This window comes from Lepisosteus oculatus, chromosome 6 (genome assembly GCF_040954835.1).
Source record: "Lepisosteus oculatus isolate fLepOcu1 chromosome 6, fLepOcu1.hap2, whole genome shotgun sequence".
NCBI classification, from domain to species: Eukaryota; Metazoa; Chordata; class Actinopteri; order Semionotiformes; family Lepisosteidae; genus Lepisosteus; species Lepisosteus oculatus.
The window spans coordinates 18,252,394-18,272,014 of record NC_090701.1 but is presented as its reverse complement, the minus strand read 5'-3'; the positions used below and the strand labels follow the sequence as shown (position 1 = coordinate 18,272,014).

General features: G+C 36.8%; 1 protein-coding gene across 4 annotated transcripts in view; it reads left to right on the top strand.

Moving 5' to 3' along the window:
- Positions 1-15,703, top strand: part of fars2 (phenylalanyl-tRNA synthetase 2, mitochondrial) — a 187,815-nt gene extending 172,112 nt beyond the window's left edge. For all 4 annotated transcript variants that reach the window (XM_015354589.2, XM_015354587.2, XM_069191040.1 and 1 more), the window contains one exon: positions 15,139-15,703. In XM_015354589.2, coding sequence (XP_015210075.2) covers positions 15,139-15,207 — 69 coding nt within the window. In that variant the 3' untranslated portion in view covers positions 15,208-15,703. The remainder of the gene's footprint in view (positions 1-15,138) is intronic.
- The last annotated feature ends 3,918 nt before the right edge of the window (positions 15,704-19,621 follow it).

The window sequence follows — 19,621 nt, the reverse complement described above, 5'->3', positions numbered from 1 at the left end:
AATTACCAAATGGGCCAGGAAGATAGTATCCTGAAATCCCACTATTACAGTACCTCATGGCCTCATCTACTGTTGAATTGTATACTCTTATCAAATGCCTAGACATGATTGGTTATTATAAACATAAAATGATTATCAAACATAGACCTGTCCCACATTTTGAACATTTTGCATGAAACAAGCATCAATATATTCCAAATTCACACAAGTTAAGGCTATAATTTGTTGCTGTGCTAAAAAACATCAAACAATTGTGTTTGAAATTAAAAAAAGCAAGATTTCATCAATGGACTTCTAGCTCTTATTAATAACATGCTTAAACAACATATTCTGGATGGCATTGAAATATGGTACAATGCAATATAGGCAGAACATGTATGGATCATTAGCATTGGAGTTTCACAGCTTTTAGGAGAATATCAATTAAGTTCCATAGTCCTTAGTCAATATCCAGGTGTTGTTAACAATTCTTTTGAGAACTGTACCCAGCAAACCACATACTGTACAGGCACTTCACATGTGTATTAGTTCACCAGGAGTGCCAACTGTTCTGTGGAGATTAGAATATATTAAGGACCAGCTGTACTTTTTTATAAGAAAACGGATACATAATCCACGGATATTGACAAAGGGAAAGTATTCCCTTCTCTTTGTTGCAATGGCTAGACTAGTAAACTAAATATTAAATGAATATTTTCCCTTCTTATTTACAGCAATACTGTAATTCCTCAATTTTTCAGCACAGTAATGATCATCCCCACATGGCAAGTGTTAGCCAGGAGCTTCTGCATTAATCGGGGATCAGTGTCATGCTCTGGCCAACTGTTTTGCTGTATTTTATCCCAATTAACCACATGTTGGATGAGTCAGCTGCCGCAAGTAATGTTGCTTTACAGATTGAATGGAAAAAAATCCCTGTAGTTTGTCAAGCATCTCTACTTCTCTTCTGTGTCAAAGTATCTGCTTGCTTATGTTCAAGAAACAGTGGATATGCCAGGGACTATTCAATGATATGAGGTGCTAACAGTGATATGAGGTGATATGAGTATATATTTATATTCATATGTGCAATATGATTTTTCTGCGTACTGTTCTGTTCTAGTTTGTTCTTTGTGTGTTCTGGACTGTGAGTAACTCTTTTAGTGCACCCCTCACTGTACTGATATTTTTATGGGGCAAAAATGTCATTTGCTTTCAGGCTGCATGACTTTTTTATCAGAATTAATTTACCTTTTGTGTATTGAACTTTTAAGGGGGGCACAAAGTCCAACGTCTACTCATTGATTCCAACTAAAGAAAAAGATCATACACAAAAGAGTTATAAAATCCAGTATTGGCATCTGCTTAATTTTACGTACAGTTACTACCTGTTATTTTGTAGAAAGTGCAGAAGGTTCATTGAGTCCTAGTCCCATGTGGTCTGATACTCATCTCAATCTCAGCATGATTTTGTGTCTCTTCCAATTGTTTGTGTTCTGGGAACAGTGTAGTTCATGAACTTCAGATTAATTGATTGCATATTTTAAATTCACCGATCAGGAACCTTGGATGGACACCAGCTTGTATGTATGCATGTACTTTTCATCGCAAGCACTGATGTATACAGACTTGTTGAGCTCAAGCAAAGAAACTTCAAAGATAGATTAAAAGTGAGGTACTGTATGCTTGGAAACCAAAGGGACATGCCTGACCCTACAAACTGTTGCCTGATCCTAAATATACACTGTTGAAGTATCACAAAAAAACAATAGAAAATGGGCTATAAGATATACGAAGGGAAGAATAATTTAATATAACTATAGAAATAATATAAAAACAATAGTAATAACGATAATATTGTTAATGAAGGGCAATAACACTCCTTTTCTGAAAATATTCAAATATAAGTAAATACACTGTGAGGCCTTAAAATCTAACAATTATACAACTGCTTATTAGGTACTGTATCATTATACTAAAGGTATAATTAATACAAATGAAAGTAATACAAAATTAGTTTCTCGATCAAAGCTGAAATTCTTCCATTCATCTGCTTTCTAACCTCTTTATCCAGTACAAGGTTGCGGAGGAGCTAGAGCTTATCCTGGCAAGCAACAGGCAGAAGGTGGGATACCCCCTAGATGGGACACTGGTCCAGTGCAGGACACACACAGACAAAACACACACAAAATCACACTAGGACCAATTTTCCCACACCCGGTTAACCTACCAGTATGTTTTTGAACTGTGAGAATAAACCAGAGCACCCAGAGGAATCCCACACGAACACAGGGAGAACATACTGTACAGTGTCCACGCACCCCAGCTCCGTAATTGAACCTATGGCATGCCAAGGCGAATAAATTATTCATTTAAAAAGCACTAAATCAAATATGGCTTTTTTAAATAATATTTTTTTAAAATAATATTTGATTTTCTTATTTTTATTGGAAACTTGTGAATAAATGTTAGCAACCAATTTGATTAACAGCGCTGTGAAGCATACTGAAAGCATCCCTAAACCCAAACAAATGTGGAAAGAGCTACAGTCTTTTAAAAAGGGGCCTTACCCAGGATTTATGTCTTTAAAAATCTATGTTAAGTACTTTTCAGGTTGAAGACGAAAGCCGTTTTGTTCAAATGTTGAAACGACATTATACAACATTTGTCAAAGCTCGTTTGCACTTCCAATCATTTTTAGACCTACAACCGTTGACCTCCGATTGAAATGGAAAAGAGCTGGTGGGGGGGTCATGTTAATTGCAATTTCAAGGGGAATCCTTGGGGAACACGAACAGCAGGTTTTGGGGAGGGAGAGACAAAAGCAGAAACACAATCTCCAAGGATAATGAACGTAGTGGATTCCAGCTGACTGAAACCAATTAGAAGCTTGGCAGTGCATCCGGCCAGAGTTATCTCTGTCATTCTCTCAAAAGTGTATCACGTTGGCAACTCTACATGCCTGTCTCAGGGGAGTCGGCCGTCCGCAAATAAACACGCCTATGGCTCACCTCTTCATTAATGGAAAAAAATGAATCTCCACAAATGGGCCTATTTCACTACCATTTTCATCCCCATTTTCTACAGTTTTATTTCCCAAAGCAGAAAACCGAACACTGAAAATGTTTATACGAGCTAAAGAAAAAAGGGCAAGTACAGAGAAAAGAAAGTAAAAGGAACACAAAAGAATTTAAACGGAAGGTAGCATTACACATTGGTAATGTTCCTGCTTGTCTAACTGTTGCCGGAAGCTGCTGAATAGGATTTCAGAAGCAGCTTCTGTATATGGTAACAGGCTCTCACTTCGCAGTCAATGCAGAGCATTCAGATTGCAGCTCTTCATTTAAACCACTGATGTTAGTGTTGTCATTCGCTCATGTCCTACTGACTTATGGTTGATTTTTTTTACTCCTCTTTCTACTTAGAAACAATATTGCTCACCCAGACTGTAGTTTCAAATGAAGTTAACCATGCAGAACACAGTGATATATCTGGAGACTTAAAAGTCGTTTCCACGCTAATGCTAGAAAACATTTTTATATGGGTCACAAAGAATGAAAATCATGTAGTGGAAGAAGAGACACTGCAGCCTTCTAACGTAAGTTTAATGGTGTCATCAACTGTTCAGGAAAAAGGCAAGCTGTGATGGGAACTGTGAAAAGACAATAGACTCAGACAAAATGGAGATTTCTGTCTGAACTACATCCCCCAGAAAACTGGAGGAAAGACCTGCTGTCCTTAGTCACCTGATTGGCTTAAAATATTTAGGTGGGCGACAGTTTAAGAAACAGAAAACAGAGGCTTCCAGGATCAGCCAGGTGACTCTAACAGATTTTAAAGATTGTAAACAAATCACCCTGTTACAGACTAATTTAATCAACTACTGTACATAATTTGTCCGTTTCACACCTCAGCTTGAAAACCAGTAGACCCTGGTCTTGTTTTTTTTTATGCTTATTAATTTCAAAGGTTTGCAAGCACACAAGATAAAATGCTAATGTAGATAAAATGCACAAATACACCGTACAGATGGTCAGTAGAGAAAGGAGAACTCAAGCTTTTCAAAACAGCAAAGGAAGGACAGCAAGGCTTTGAAACATGTCTCTCTTTCTGCGGGCTGTAAATTTAATTTTCTCCAGCTGAAGCAATTGTATCCTAAATGCATTCAAAACTTTACGGGAGCGTTATATTGATTCTGATATCTGACAGCGTCTGGGAGTGTATGCTGTCCAAAGTGCTTTATTCCTCAGTCTGTGCTCAGCATTGGTTTCATCAATCCCTTTTATAGTGATTTTACTTTCTAAAACAACATTAGTGAGAGTATCTCCTGGATTGGAAGCAGATTTGTGACAAATACAAACAAATATCTGCTGTTGTGTCCCAGAAGTTTAGTGCTTGTCTTGGGCTGAGTAATAGTTTCACATGCCCATTGATCCCCACCAGTCTTTGCCTTCTGGAATTGTACCTGAAGGAGCTGGTCTAAGATACAGTCTGACACTCTGTTCTTTGCACATTTATTAGGCAAACACCCCATGCTACTTCTGAAGTAAGTTGTCTTTTGATGTAATTTGAATAAGACTTTACTAATGAATTGTGTAATATTAACATAATTTTCTTTGTATATTTTTATGTACAGGATATACCCCCAACATTCTCTTTGACCAACAAATTTAAAGTTTTAAATTAGTTGAATTGAGACTATTCAAACAAAACTGATTTGTAATGCAAATGTTGGTCATTCAGTGTTTGTTTATATTCTTTTGTGCTCCATACTGCTGGTTTCCAGGACTAGTTAAGACCAATTATGTGGATCCACTGGAAATAGACATACAACTCTAATATATATTGTAATGGACTGAATGCAGAATATGGGTAAAACCAATTATTTTGCTCAGCAGTGTTGAAGTGATGGTAATATGCCCAGTGCAAAGCCACTCAGGCATTGCTCTCTGAAATCTCATAATCTTGCTAATTTAGTCACAAACCTTACAGCAGCCAGTGGAGTTTTAATAGTATAATAATCATTAAGTTGACCCCTTAAACTGTGATCTGATTGACAAATACAGACATGTAACATTATAGCAAAACTTAATAGTGAATACATAAACAGGTTTGCTGCTTTTTTGAAAGGAGAGACATTTTATTAATTACTGTCAAAAGAGCATATAAAAAATGGGGGATTCATCAATCTTTTTCCCAAAGGCAAAGGCTGCAAGAAGTGTCCGTTCTGATTACTCATGCCACTGCGCTGGTGTTAAGATTTTGTTCATTTTTTTAAAAAAAACATTAAAACAGCAGAATTAGGGTGGAATAATAATCTCTCCAGTAATACAAATTCTCACACTTTCACTCACACTTATGACTTCTCTCATAACCATGTGACCCTCCAAATGGGGGACATACTAGCCAGCTCATGGAACAGTGTCTCAGCTATCATATGTCTGAGATGTACTGTAAGCAACGTATTTTGTTAAATTTTAGTTTTTGTTCATTTTTATTGCTTTAAATTAAATGAAGAAATGTTAATTGGAGAGTTATTAAATGTTCATTTAATATGCAGATTATGCATTTTCCACATGGAAATCCTAATCTACATATAAGAACATTCAGCCCCTCTTGGTAGTTTGGTAGTTTGTAGTTATTTTATCCAAGGATCATTATACAATTTGAGCATACATGTACAGTACTTTGATGTAAAGGTTACACTTTTTACTGCTGTATATATTCTCAAAATGTTTTACCTTTTTCCCACTTTGTCTAGAACTTAAAAAATGATGAGTCAACATTTTTATAAACAGCCTTTTCAATTGCAGTGTATTCCAGTTTTCTATTTGTAGTTTTTTTTTGCAACCTGCCTGCAAAACCCAGCACTTGTCATTTTTAAGGTGTTTTTGAATTTGATCTAAATCTACAACTGTACAACAATGTAAAATTGCTTCTACAACTTCACAGTTTCTAAACTGTGCTACTTTGGTGTCATCTGCAAACATGAATTGATTACTGTCTACATTAGAATTTAAATCTTTCATATAAATTAGGAAGAGCAGTGGACCCTGTATAATGTCCTGTGATACTTTACAAATTACATCACACCAGTGTGAGTATTCAATCCCTATCTGTACTCTCTGTTTTCTGTTAATTAACCAATTCTCCATCCAAAGTCGAAGGGATTCCAAGAATGCCTGCTTCCTGTAATTTAGAATTTAACCATTTAGAAACTTCTTTATCAAAAGCCTTCTGAAAATCTAAATGCATCATACCATGTGCTGTCTGTATAGTGTATCTATTGCTACTGTTGCTCATTCAAAATGCTTAATTTTCTGTAAAAGTTGGTTGATATCCCAGCGTTTGCCCCAGTGCTCTAAAGATAGGTAGAAGTCGGCTTCACAAGCTTGTTTATTTCCTGTATTCCTATCTGAGACTATTTGTTTTACCTTCCGAATGCAATTGCACATTTGCTGCTGTGTAGTTCAGGGCTATGGGCTCCTGTTACTGTTGTTGCACTCTTGAGCACGATATTTCTCCCCAAGTTACTGCAGTAAAATGCCCAGCTGTATAAATGGGTACACGTGTAAACCTAATACCTAACCTAACGTGTAAACCAAATAAATTGATAATATTAAAAACTAGCAATTAAGTGCACTCCTTGATGTTATTACAGAACTAATACTTTTATATATTTATACAGGACTTACAAAATCTGAATCTGCTGTACTGTATTCAGGAAAGCACAGTAAAGCAGGGTAAAATAACGGTAAAAGCATGATGAACCACAGAATCATATGCTGGGAAGCCAGAATCGATAGATCAATAAGTCCATGGCAAAATCATGCCATGAAGGTAAGGAGGAGGTCTGATGATATTCAATAAAAGTATTAAAAACCTAAGGACTTCTTCTTCAGCTTCTTCTGAAAGGATGGGAGGCACAAGACAGAATAAAAGACTGCAGTAGATAAATATTTCTTTGGAATAATGTGTTTCCGGAAGCTTCTTGGTGTATCTGGTCTCTTCTGGTGGTGGGGCTGGTCAAGGATGGCTGGAGCTCCCTTGGCCTCTCCCAGTCTTTGCTGTGATTCATTAGCTACAGAGCCAGGCTGCCTGACATGAGGGGGATCAGTTAAAGTCTAATGAAAGCTTTGCCGAGTTTTCCCAAGGAGTACTTTGGGTCCAGATCCTGCTGGTTTATTTGAAGGAGCTAGTGAGGCTTGTAGCAAAGTACCCTCTGTTGCTGAAAGCGTTTCTAAGATCCGTTCGGCTGTACAGCTGGAGAAGTCAGCCCTCATTTGTAGCAGGGAGTTTTAATGGTCCACAGATCTGTTCCTTTTTGGAAGGAGCACTGTTTTGTGGTAGAAAGCGGATTGTATTCTCTGTTCAGGGCTGAAAAAAACAAAACTGCTTTTCCACAACTTGAACTGCATCATTGAAAACCTGTAATGTAGACAGGAGACTTTTGCCCATGAAATAATCGTTAGCGTGTGAAACATAGCAACCTGCTCTGAATGCTAATAATCAGTCCAAATAGTAAAGAAACCTGGCTAGACTGCTGCTAATGTTGATTCACAAAATAAACAGCTTGGAGGGGCTTTAAGGTCGATGCATCATTTAAATTAAACAGGACTTGGAAATATTTAGCTGGGCTAAAGCAATCTGAGTGGTTGCAAGCTAAAGAAGAAAAAAGCGTCTTATGATTCTTTCTTAGGGGAACATCCATCTTAGTTTCTTGGGGAATGTAAAACACTGCAGACATATCAGGAACATTAAGTCAAATACAGTTTTTCATGTCTTTTGGTTTTGCTATACTTATGTTGAATTCAAACAAATTCCAGTCTAATGCTACTTGGTTCTACAAAATAAATTATATAAATATGAAAAAACTGTTCATGGGGATATGTGTAGAAATATTTCCCCTTTGGAGAAATTGGAGAATTTTTAGCTTATAATTAGTTTTTTACACTTATATAGAACTTTTCTGGACACTCCACTCAAAGTGCTTTACAGGTAATGGGGACTCCCCTCCACCACCACCAATGTGCAGCCCCACCAGGATGATGCACAGTATGTTCACTACACATCAGCTATCAGTGGGGGTGGGGGGGGTAGAACAGAGTGATGAAGCCAATTCATAGATAGGGATTATTGGGTACCTTGATTGATAAAGGCTGAGAGGGAAATTTCACCAGAATACAGGGTTAGCACCACTACTCTTTTTGAGACACGCAATGGGATTTTTAATGAACACAGAGAGTCAGGATCTTGGTTTTATGTCTCATCTGAAGGATGGAGCCTTTTTACAGTATAGTGTCCCCATCACTGTACTGGGGCATTTGGACCCACACAGACCACAGTTTGAGCACCCCCTACTGGACTCACTAACACCTCTTCCAGTGGCAGCCTTAGCTTTCCCAGGAGGTCTCCCATCCAGTTACTGGCCAAACTCACACCTGCTGAACTTCAGTGGGTTGCCGGTTGAGAGTTGCAGGGTAATATACTGTAGCTGCTGGCCTTAATTTTCCAAGCTGAATTTGCTAGCTTAATTTTGCAGTGCAGTGCTGACATGAATGCTGGAGAAAGGGATTTACAGATTTATTAATTAGTAAATAGTACTTCAGTACTCTGTGATGGACCAGCATCCCCTTCAAGAGTCATGTGCTCTCTAATCTGCCTAATGCTAAAGAAAATGGGACAAGCTTTGGCCCACTGATCTGCTGTGGCTCTGGGAGGGACTTAACCTTTACCTTTTACTACACCTCTAAAAGTTTATGAGTTAGATATTATAATTAGCAGTGATGATAGTCTCGTGCACTCAATATTAAGTTGTCTTTTTTAATATTGTGTTGAGGCTATATTAGTTTTCTGATTTTCTGTTTGATTTTGGTGGCATTTTCCCGATTTTCTTGCTTTTCTCTTCCTTCTTTATTCAACGTTTCCTTAAACCTTACTTCCAGCTTCACTCATGTGCTCTGTTGATTTTCTGTTAATTTGTATGGCTGACTATTCAGACATTCTAATGTTCTTTACCACAAACACCTTTCAACCCTCAGAAGTATGCTTACACTTATTACTTGACACCAGTGTTTTTTCCCATTTGTTGATTATTATCTACAGTACCTTGCCATTTTCTCAATACACGTCGATTTGTATCATCATCAATTTAATATGTCCCTCAACGCTCATAAAATAGGAATCCCTGTTATGTTCTCCTAGGAGAAACATAAAACATAAGCTTCTGCAAATCATGGTGGTTTCAGGAAAAGAAAGTCTATTCTGAAGTCTATCTCAGCAGAATTTTTCAGTATGTTCTCTATTCCCAGTCTCTTTGCTCAAATCAACACATTGACCTTTTTCAGAAGTCAAAATCTTTACAAACTTCCCAAATGAAAACTCCTTGAGGTCATTTTCCTCTCAGGATAAAAATGGCTTTGCTCTTAGTGAAGCATAATAAAGAAAGCAAACTTACAACAGAAAATGTACAATACTTTTCATTTTGAAGGCCTTTTAAACTCTCTCTGATGAGTCCTCTTTGTTTAAGGCAATACAAAACCTCTCTTTTCTGTGCTGAGCCTCATACTTAACAATATCTGACCCAGGATTTAACATAAGTTCTGGTCTACTATCTTCGAATGTATTATGGTTGCCAGACTGTACCTGGTCTTGTGAAAAGTAAAATTCTAAGTAAAACTGAGACTTTTTAGCACTTGATTGGGAAGCCTCTACTTCCTCTTAAATTGTGGTTTGTCATTCTTCCTGCTAGAACAGAAAAGTGAGACTAAAGCCGAAAGTTATTAAAGAAAATCACTGCATATCAGATAATAGCAAAGTACTTAATTACTATGGTAAACACACTGAACTTCAAAGTTCACACAGTGTGTGACCATCTAAATAACAGTGAGAGTGGCCGAAATTAGCACTTGCAATATGGTGTGATATGGTTGAATAATTCTTTAATTTTGATTGAAGTGCATTTCCTGTCCCACTCACCTTCCACATTGTTCCTCATATTTTACTGTGTTTCACATGAGCACAAAGTAGCTGCCAGGTTCAAATTCAGAAGTGGCTATGCTTCATCCTAACCACTGACATTTTAGGAGCAAATTTGTTGTATCACACTTTTGATCCTTTACTGTGATACACAGTAAAGCTGCTTTTGATGGTGCACATGAAGTAATTAGAATAAGCTTTCCATATTTTAGAGTTTGTTTATTTGTATGCATTGAACACATGAGATATTTTTCCAACAAATAAATTTTGTTCAGATTCCTGTGTACCTGCGTACTACAGTTAATTGCAGATCCTAAATTAGGTCTGGAGATAGAAGTTATATATTTAGTCTGGAGGAAAAAATGTCTGTTTTTACCAAGGTTGTTATCAACTATATTATAACTCTTTCTCACTGAATTTTTGTTTCCTTGAATGGTGTCCTGGCACTGCATGTTAATATCTACAAATGCAAAAAGAACTTTTAATAGCATTAAAGCTGCCTGAGCCTGTGTTTCGCTTGGTTGTATGAATCAGGCATTTATGTTGAATAAACATTCAGAAGAGATTATGTGAACCCCCAGATAATGCTATACTGTAGAAATTGCAATTTTATATGAAATACATATTTTAACCTTATTATATGCTTGTTAAATCAAAACCGGACTGTTCTTAAATATAAAAAAGGCTTTAAATTTACTGATTCTCTATTTCTGAGATGCAATGGTGTATAAAGTAGAAAAAAATGAAAAATCAACAATCGGTATATGTGAAACAGTAAGTGAAGCCCAAATTTAATCAGCACAAATAAGTGGGTAATAAGAACCAGGTGGTAAAATTAATGGTGAACAAGTAAACAAGGACTGTCCTACATAATGGTTGGAAACTTTGTGAGTTTAGTCTATACCATACAGATTGGAAGAAATATGTCATGCCATGATTTCAGAGGACCCCAGAAAAAGAGACGATGATGCTGTTCAGTCTGGAGAGGGTTCCAAAAGTGTTTCTAAAGATACGGAGGATCAATCCAAGACCACAGTGATTTTTCATGCCTTAATCATTAGGAATACACTGAACGGGAGCTGATTTCATGGGATGATAACCTAGAAGAAACCCTGGCCCTGCAGGGCGCCTGGAACAATCCCCAGGACTACCGAAAAGTTTAAAGTTTGACCACAGTGATAAATACTTAACGTGACAAAATTCGAAACTTCTTTAACACTTTGTGTAGCTCAGTGAGTAAAGACCAATACTCAAGCCTAAGGATGGATTTTGTTGTCTAGGGTTACTGGTTCAAATCTGGGCTATATCATTGCCCAACTATTGCTGGATAATACACAACACTGATTTTACCAATGGCTTTGAGCCATTGGTCTTATTAGCAATGGGCACTTCAGTACCCTATCTGAAGCCTTAATGTCTTGAATTGAAGTTCAAGCCCATAGAACACTCTTAAACAGTGTGAACAGAATCCGATGGGATGATAGCATACGTGCCAGAGAACAAGCCTCGGTTTTTTTTAATCTCTTCTGTGCTGGTGGGAGGGCCGTAGTGGTGAGGTGAGCTGATTTTCTCCAAACTGGATGGTGTAAATGAAACATGCCTCTCAATTTCAGATTTCAATTTAAAAAGAATATTGACCTAAATTTAGGATCTCAAATATGCCTAATTTTGGAAGTGTCTTACATTCACAATACATACAGCAAATTACAGTTATCAATTATACTCCATCTTGATGAAAATAGCCAGTGAATAAAATAGTTGTTTAGCCCTAACACTGAGAATGGGAACTGGAGGTCGTACAAATAGTCATCAATTTGTCAAGGTTTGGTATCAGTGTTACCACGTTGTAGCCTGATCTTGTCAGATCTCAAAAACGAATCAAGCTTAGAAAGGCTGGGCCTGAACAGTTCTGGGATTGGAGACCATCGCAGTACTGGGATGGGAGAGACTGGGATGCAATGTTAAATCAAATTCCTTCCTATTAAGTTATTAAAGGTGGAATGGCTAAATGTCAGGACTAATGTCCCTCTGGGCTTGTATTGTACAATCTGGCCTTCCTGAAGTTCCCCATTAATTCAGTTGCCAAAGCAAACCCCATCCTAATATGCAGAGTAGTGGGGCTACTGCTGTATTCTACATAGGTGTGTAATGCAATATGTAATGTGCTTTGAGATGCGTTGGATGAAAAGCCCTTTCTAAATGCTTTAAGTGGAGTGTTTGTGCTTTTAGTAGTGTCCAGAAAAGTGCAATATAAGTATAAGGAAGTATTATTATTTGTAAGCATTTAATAATCAAAATAAATATATTAAAGTGATTAAACATATTCTTGAAACGCCTTACTAATAATGGAGAATGGGTTTTCCAGGAATCTTAGTAGGGAGCCAGCAGAGAAGGACACAGTTGGGGGTGTGATGCTACAGTATGGCGATATATGGTATAGTAGATATATGGCAGTACTCGCAGCTTATTTGTTACTATGAAAATGAAGCTGAAAGGTATCCAGGCAGCACCTCAGTGTGGGAGCCAAACCAGTTTTCAGATTGCAGCCGAATACATCTTTATATCCTCCCTGTCCTGCTGTCACAGAAGCATTCCATTAGAAACTGTATATAATGTTTAAACTGAATTAAGAACATATGCAATACTGATACAGGAGTTGCTGGTATCAAACCTAACCTATTATCCATACAAACAGAATTCATTCTCAACTCCTTCAGACACCTCTAGGAAGCAATGTAGAATAATTTACATTGGTTTATCTCTCCAGTTATACAACACACATGAGGGTTATTTAGCCTAGAATATGGATACACAGGATACACAGGAGGCAGTCATTTAAGACAGTGGATAATCGTATATAATACTTCCACTGAATAATACATCTGTACAATGACCTGCTGAGCTATTTGCCAGGGACTGTGTAGGGCAATTGCTGTTGTTCATACAGACATTGTCTATATTTGAAGTCTAGGATTATGCATACTTTCAAGGTCATACATTGTGAAGTACACTTTTAATCTTGACGGCAGTTACATTTTATAATGTAATGGAACAGTGCAATTAATGTTCAATGACAGAGGAGTGCTTTAAAGTTAATTAGATGTAATTAAACAATTATTGCTAAGGTAAAATTGGAAAAATGCATAGCTTGTATGATTTACTGTATTAGTCCTAAACTTGGTTTATCACTGTTGACTACAGTATGTACAGTTAATTGAGATTTAGTACATTTTTAAAGCACAGAATCTATTGAATAACTTGTCTGTCTGTGTCTTATTTCTGTCTTGTATCCAATTTTAGAAAACAAGCTGCTCAAACTATGTCCACTGAAAAAACAAATCATTGTAGTATATAAATGTGCTTGCATTGCTGAATTATACTGAATATATTTCATTCTTCATTAATTGTGTATGGATAAAAAGACAAAAGAGGAAGAAGTTACTTTTCTTTCTTAGTTTACCTGAATGTCACTTCACTTGAAACACTTGTCCCAGTAGCCATCAAGCTTGGCCTAATTTTGTCAGACATAACATTTAGAAAATGTTGAAAAGTTCTAGGAATTATGAAAATGCTCCTTCAGTTGTCAGTTAAAGTGAATATTTATGTTTTTGTGGCTCTATTCTTGAAAAAGACATTCGTAGGTGGAAGGCTATAGAAATTCAAATGGGATTTCCATGCATGCTTGTCATTAATACTAAAGCCCTAGTTTTTGACATCATCCTTCTTTTGTTTTATTATTCTTATAAATAATAAATAAGCTTGCAGTTTAGCCAGATGAGCTGTCCTGTAGTTTGTAGTATTGTTTTCTAACTTCTACAATTCAAGGCAATACAATTTAAATATTTAAGGTCCAATATCCAATCCTGCATATTTGCAAAACTCACCTTACTGCACTTTTATAGATTTGAGAATTCCACCTTGAAAGATATCTTGAGTACAGAAAAAGGTGCAGTTACGGGTGGGCAGAAATAGAATCTAGGAATTCTCATACGTTCTTTATCATAAGCTACTATATACAGTATCTCACTAACATACAGTAAGGTCAGGCTCAAAAGCAAAGGATCCCAGCTCTAGACCACAGAGTCCAGATCCAGCAAAATATGTCTTTAAATCACTAGATTTAGACTGTGGACAAAACATATCTTTGGCCAATTCAGTCTCATAGAGCAAGCATTGAGTGCCTACAGGATTGGGTAGGCTTGAGTCAGCCAAAGAAGTCTTGAAGTGATGCCCAACAGTGACCCTTTTGGCTTGCTAGATGGTCCTAGGCTAGCACTCCTATTGGTCAGGTCTGCACTTGTCCTCCTGATGTACCCTAGCTCTCTCATTGACACAGTTGGTTCTCAGTGTCTTAACAGGAATTCAACAGCAAGTACATGTGTACATCCATCATCTGCCCTGTCCAAGCAACAGGGTTACAAGAGCTGAGCTGCAAGCTGAGTTGAAATAGGAGGACACAGATTTGGAGATAAAAGAAAAATTGGTAATTCTTAAATTTAAAAAAGTTCAAGTGGGGATCAGTATCTCAATGCAGCAGTTCCCACTCTGCTGCAGTAGCCAATGCATGAACCAAAGCAGTTTGTGGAAATTGATTAAGTGGCAGTGATCTTTTCAAATTTCTGCAATACTGAGAAAGATAAAACTCAGCTAAACTGGACTTATTTTCAGGCAAACAATGGACACAAAAATTGATTTATATTCTGATTGGTGGAATAACATAGGGATATGTCCTATGCTTTTTAATTTACATCATTGTTCTAGACTCCGGTACTCTTAGAAAACTAATCAAGTATGTAGGGGATAGAAAATGGTAAGATTAGCAAACGCCCTGTAAAAGCAAGAGAGGAAATTAAAAATTTGATGGTATTGAAGGCTGGGCAAACACCTGAGAGATACTGAATGCCGATAAGGGCAGACTATTATATAAAAGTACCAAAATCATAAACTATAGGTACAAATAGGGAAACACTGAATTTGAAGAAGCTATTTACTAAAAGCCTTAGTAGTTTATGTTGGAGGCCTTTACATTAGGAGTCACACAGAAAGTGATGAACAAACTGATTTTTAAACAACAGAAAACACTTATTTTAGGCGAACTGTCAAATTTAAAAGCCTTCGAGGGCAGTGGAAAGGCACCTCTATCCTCTTTGATCATGCTTTTGTTTTCTTCTTTCCTCACAGGACAGGAAAGGTCAGTCATTGTTATCGCATAACCTACCGCCACATGGAGAGGACTCTGACACAGGATGAAGTTCGAGATGTTCATCAAACTATTGAAAGAGCAGTGGAGCAGGAGCTGGGTGTAGTAGGGAGGTACTAAACCTTGGACACTGAGAAAGGAAACCTCTGATAAGAAATCTGTACCTTGTCTTTATATAGACATCTTTAATCTGCTTTCAAGAAATGGCCTCAGTGTGCTTTATACATTTTCTAAAGGTTATACCATTTATAAGGAGCTCTACTGTATATAAACCCTATTGAAACTTTCTTTTTTTGTTGTTGCTGGAAAATGCACCAGAGACATTTTGCCTAGTGTCAAAGAGATTTTACAAAGATTTTTTCCTGTATTGTGCTGAAGAGAAAAAGATTTTAAAACTAGCCTGTGGAGAACTGCAAAAAATAAATTCCACTTTCTGAAGAGGATGTGATCTCTGAAGTGAGTGTTGCTGTCCATGTTAGCCTGATGGCGTTTGTAATTACAAACCAACAATTTCCTAATTAAATTAAATCAGTCTTGTTGTATGAATTTTGCAGTGGATCTTTGTTTACATAAGCCCACTGCAGGAACACTTTGGAACTTATTCTTCTGTGTTCGCTTTGTTAAAAGACACATGAACTCATCTTGGTGAACCTGCAGCACAATGCAAAAGTTTACTTGGTTCGGAAGGAAGGCATTGCAACAGATCACTGAGTAATACACAGAATTATTGATTGATTTTGTTGTTGTTTGTTGATTTTGCTGTAAATGAACAAAATGCAGTTTGATTTCCGCTTCACACCACAGCTGCTTGTGTGTTTTGTCTCACCGTTCCCTTAAGCATAGTTTAAATGAGAGGATGGTCGCTAATTCAAAGACTATTTAAGTCATATTTCAATGTTGTTTACCAATTGACACACAGAATGTCCGCATGGTATTGTCTCCAGGCACCAGATAACAAAGTATGGAGGACTGGAATGGTTCAAACAAGTAAACTCGCAGAGAGAGCTGTGGAACAAAGCTTGTTCTGTCAACATTGTGACTCAAAATTCACTAAAAGTCCCAGTGGGCACAGCAAACTACAGAAATGGTTCACTGCACTTACAACTACAGAATCTGAAGTAAACAGGCATGTTTTATCTCATGTATACTCACTGTATACATACTCACCAGCTGGTCACTTACATGCTACAAATATTCCCTCTGATTTTCAGCTGCTACAGCCAATACTGTATATACAGTATTGTACTTCCTCTCCTCTTACTGTCCTTATTATGAGACAATGAATTAAGGCTACTGTACGCAGCACCTTGACATTGGACGACACAACTGTGCTTCTTTTTCTTCTTCGAGAGAAGCTTTAGAAATCAAAACAAGAACATTCTGAAGCACCTAAACAAAGTGTTGTGTAAATGGTTTATTGTTTTCAAATGTACTTTTTCTACCAGTTTAAAAAAATATATGGAGTTATTTAAAAGGCAATAAAGTATACTGGAGTATTAAAACCAGTAATTGAACAAACGACTACAAATCATCAGAGCAACCTTATAATTCGTAATCTTTTTCCATCCATTGCAATAACTGTTAAAAATTTAAATGGAAAACACAGTGTGACAGCTCTTTATCAGAAGTACATCTTACATGGTTTGGCCATTTCTGATTCTGATGATTTTAGAAGCCTTCCGTGAATACACTCTCGCTTTTAAAGTGTTTATCTTAAAATGTATTCAACTCATAAGTTTACATCTTATGGTTGAAACCTACATTTACACTTGTTTTACAAACGAGAGACTTTCTGTAAGTAAGAATTCCATTGTACCAGTACCGGTTACATATGGCAATAAAGTTCAAGTTCAAGTTCATGACAAGTATGTGCACAGTGCACACTTAAAAAGGAAGCTGAGGCAGTCTTTTATTTAGAGACTGAAGGTGTGCGGAGGAAGACTTCTTCAGTGAACATAAAAGAAAGCAAAGCAGCCTAGAGAGAAAGAAATGATGGAATCTCTTTTTTTCTGCTCGTAAAGCCAACAAATGTCAGCCCTGACACCCACTAGGAACTATGAGGAAAAGATTGAGGAATTTTGTTGCTTTGTTTTGCTGCTCTTTCATTAAATATTTGCCTTATTAACAATAAACTAGACTCATGCATGCAATTTGTTTCCTGCTAAAAACTGTTTCTTTGGGCCTCAGCCTATAAAGGTCATGTAAAAGAGGCCGTTCCTCTGTGTGTGTTCCAGTATGCACACAGGGCCCATGAGACTCTAAGAGATGATTCAGCACAAGGGGCAGTTACACTCCTTTCTGGAGATCTAAATCATCTCCAGCATTCAAAACTTTTTATCTAGCAACATAGAGAAGTGATGGAACAGGTGCTTGTGTACATGTCATTGCAATGAAAAACACTATTCACAACTTGCTGCCTGTTCAGATGTTTCCTATATGCAACACAATAGTGAACTACAGCACAGAGTCACTGACCATTTTCAAAACTGAGCTACAGTATGAACTTCCTTGGAGAACTTTGTTGCCACACTCCTTTTCATCATGTATTGCATTGATAGTTTAGCATTACTTGTCAGTCAACTGTATGTCATTGCTCATCAGTAAATGCATTTTGTTGTATGAAATAATTACGGTCATTACATTTTTACCATGATAATAGTGAATACAAATTTCTGACTTTGACAAGTTTTCTGTTAAAAACTACTGCTCATGGCATACATGTCTTTTGCAAATTTCTGAACAATGAGCTTTATTAATTGTTACAATAGCAGACACCATTGATTTATTTTAATCGAGCAAGGAAAATGAAAAAATCCAATGATGGAAACTTGTAAAAGGTTCTAAAGAAGTGTGAAGATATAAAAACTGCTAAAATATACAGTGATTCACAGAAAGAAAACTTCACAGGTAAATAATAATGTCCTTTAAAGGAATGTTTGATATCTTGGCGTCAAAAGGGTGAGATGTCACATGTTCAATTAACTGAGATTATGTAGTTAAATAATCAGAATGCCATTGAGTAGAAAACGATTTCACCCAAAAACAAATTACTTTTTTGAAAAACTGAACAAGAGAAATGTCAGTTAAGAAAAATTTAGAAGGAAGAGGAAACTTTATCATACATAAAATACTTAAAATGCAACAAATGACTATTACTATAACAATAATATTTGTTGCCTTTTAAATGCCTCAGTTTATGTAGTAGAAACAAAGACCATAAGAAGAGCACTGCCATAAACAGATCAAAAAGGAGATCTAATACGCTGTGAAGAAATTTGCTAATAGTGTTTATAGTAATCCAAAAACATTATTCTAATATGGTGCATGAAGAAGCGTATCTCTTAAAAAGGTTCTAATAAAATATTGTGTTCTTTGACAGTGAAAAGTACATAGTAAATGAGTTTATCATAATACTCTGCTAAAGCCAGCACAATTAAACATGCCCTAAAACCCCCTAGCACTGCTGCAACTTCATCATTCTGACGCTTCGGTTACTATAGCATAAAGAAGCAGAAGTACCTGAGTAATGACATTAACGTAATAAATCATGAGCCTGGGTGGTATGTCTGTGTCTGTACTTAAGAAAATGCATAGAAATGTTTACAAGAGAATGAGGTTGGTCACTCTTCCAGTTTCAGTGATATCCTTGCCATAAAATATGTAAGAATGTTCATATTTTGAAAGGCTGACATATCTCGAAAGGTATGCAGACAAATACATTTTGCACAAAAGGTGTCCGCATATATGCTTGGACATTTTCAGTTCTGAGTCACACTGTATACTGTATGAAAATACATTTGTTTAAGGATGTTCAGGTAAGTACAATGAACATTCAAAGGCAATGCTTTTCATAGCACCACCTTTATGTTCAGAAAGAGGAGTGAACAGTGACTTAATAAGCATGAACAAGCCAAGCCATTTCATTAGCTGAGAGCATGAGGACTCAAGTGAGAGAGTGAAATGGCTACAGTAATAACAGTTTGCAGAAGGTTTTAGTATCTGTGGTCACCCCCTTCTTAGAACATCTCCTTAGATCAGGAAAGGGCCGGGTGAATAGAAACAACAAAGATGAAGTCCCATCCTTTGAGATCTGAAAACTGATGCTGTACTTTCTGATTGTAGAATTTGTCACCTAATTAAAAAAGTGAGATGGATTTGAGTATGAAATATTCGTCCTGCTTTCCAAACATGGCCAAGTTAAGAAGCAATGTATTACATTGAAAATTTAATTTCTTTCATTCTCTGCTTCCTTTTTCTTTTTTAGATGGATTATTTTGCTGTCCCTGATTGTGTATGTGAGAGAAATCCATTCAAGCTTAGTAGAGCAAAATCGGTTTCAGATTTCTCACAACAGCAATTAATCTGAGGAGATCTGCGACATCCTGTGCCCAAGTGACACTCACAGTTCACTAACATGACCATGTAATAGCGAGGCAATAGTCCTAATCTGATCTCAATGAGGTG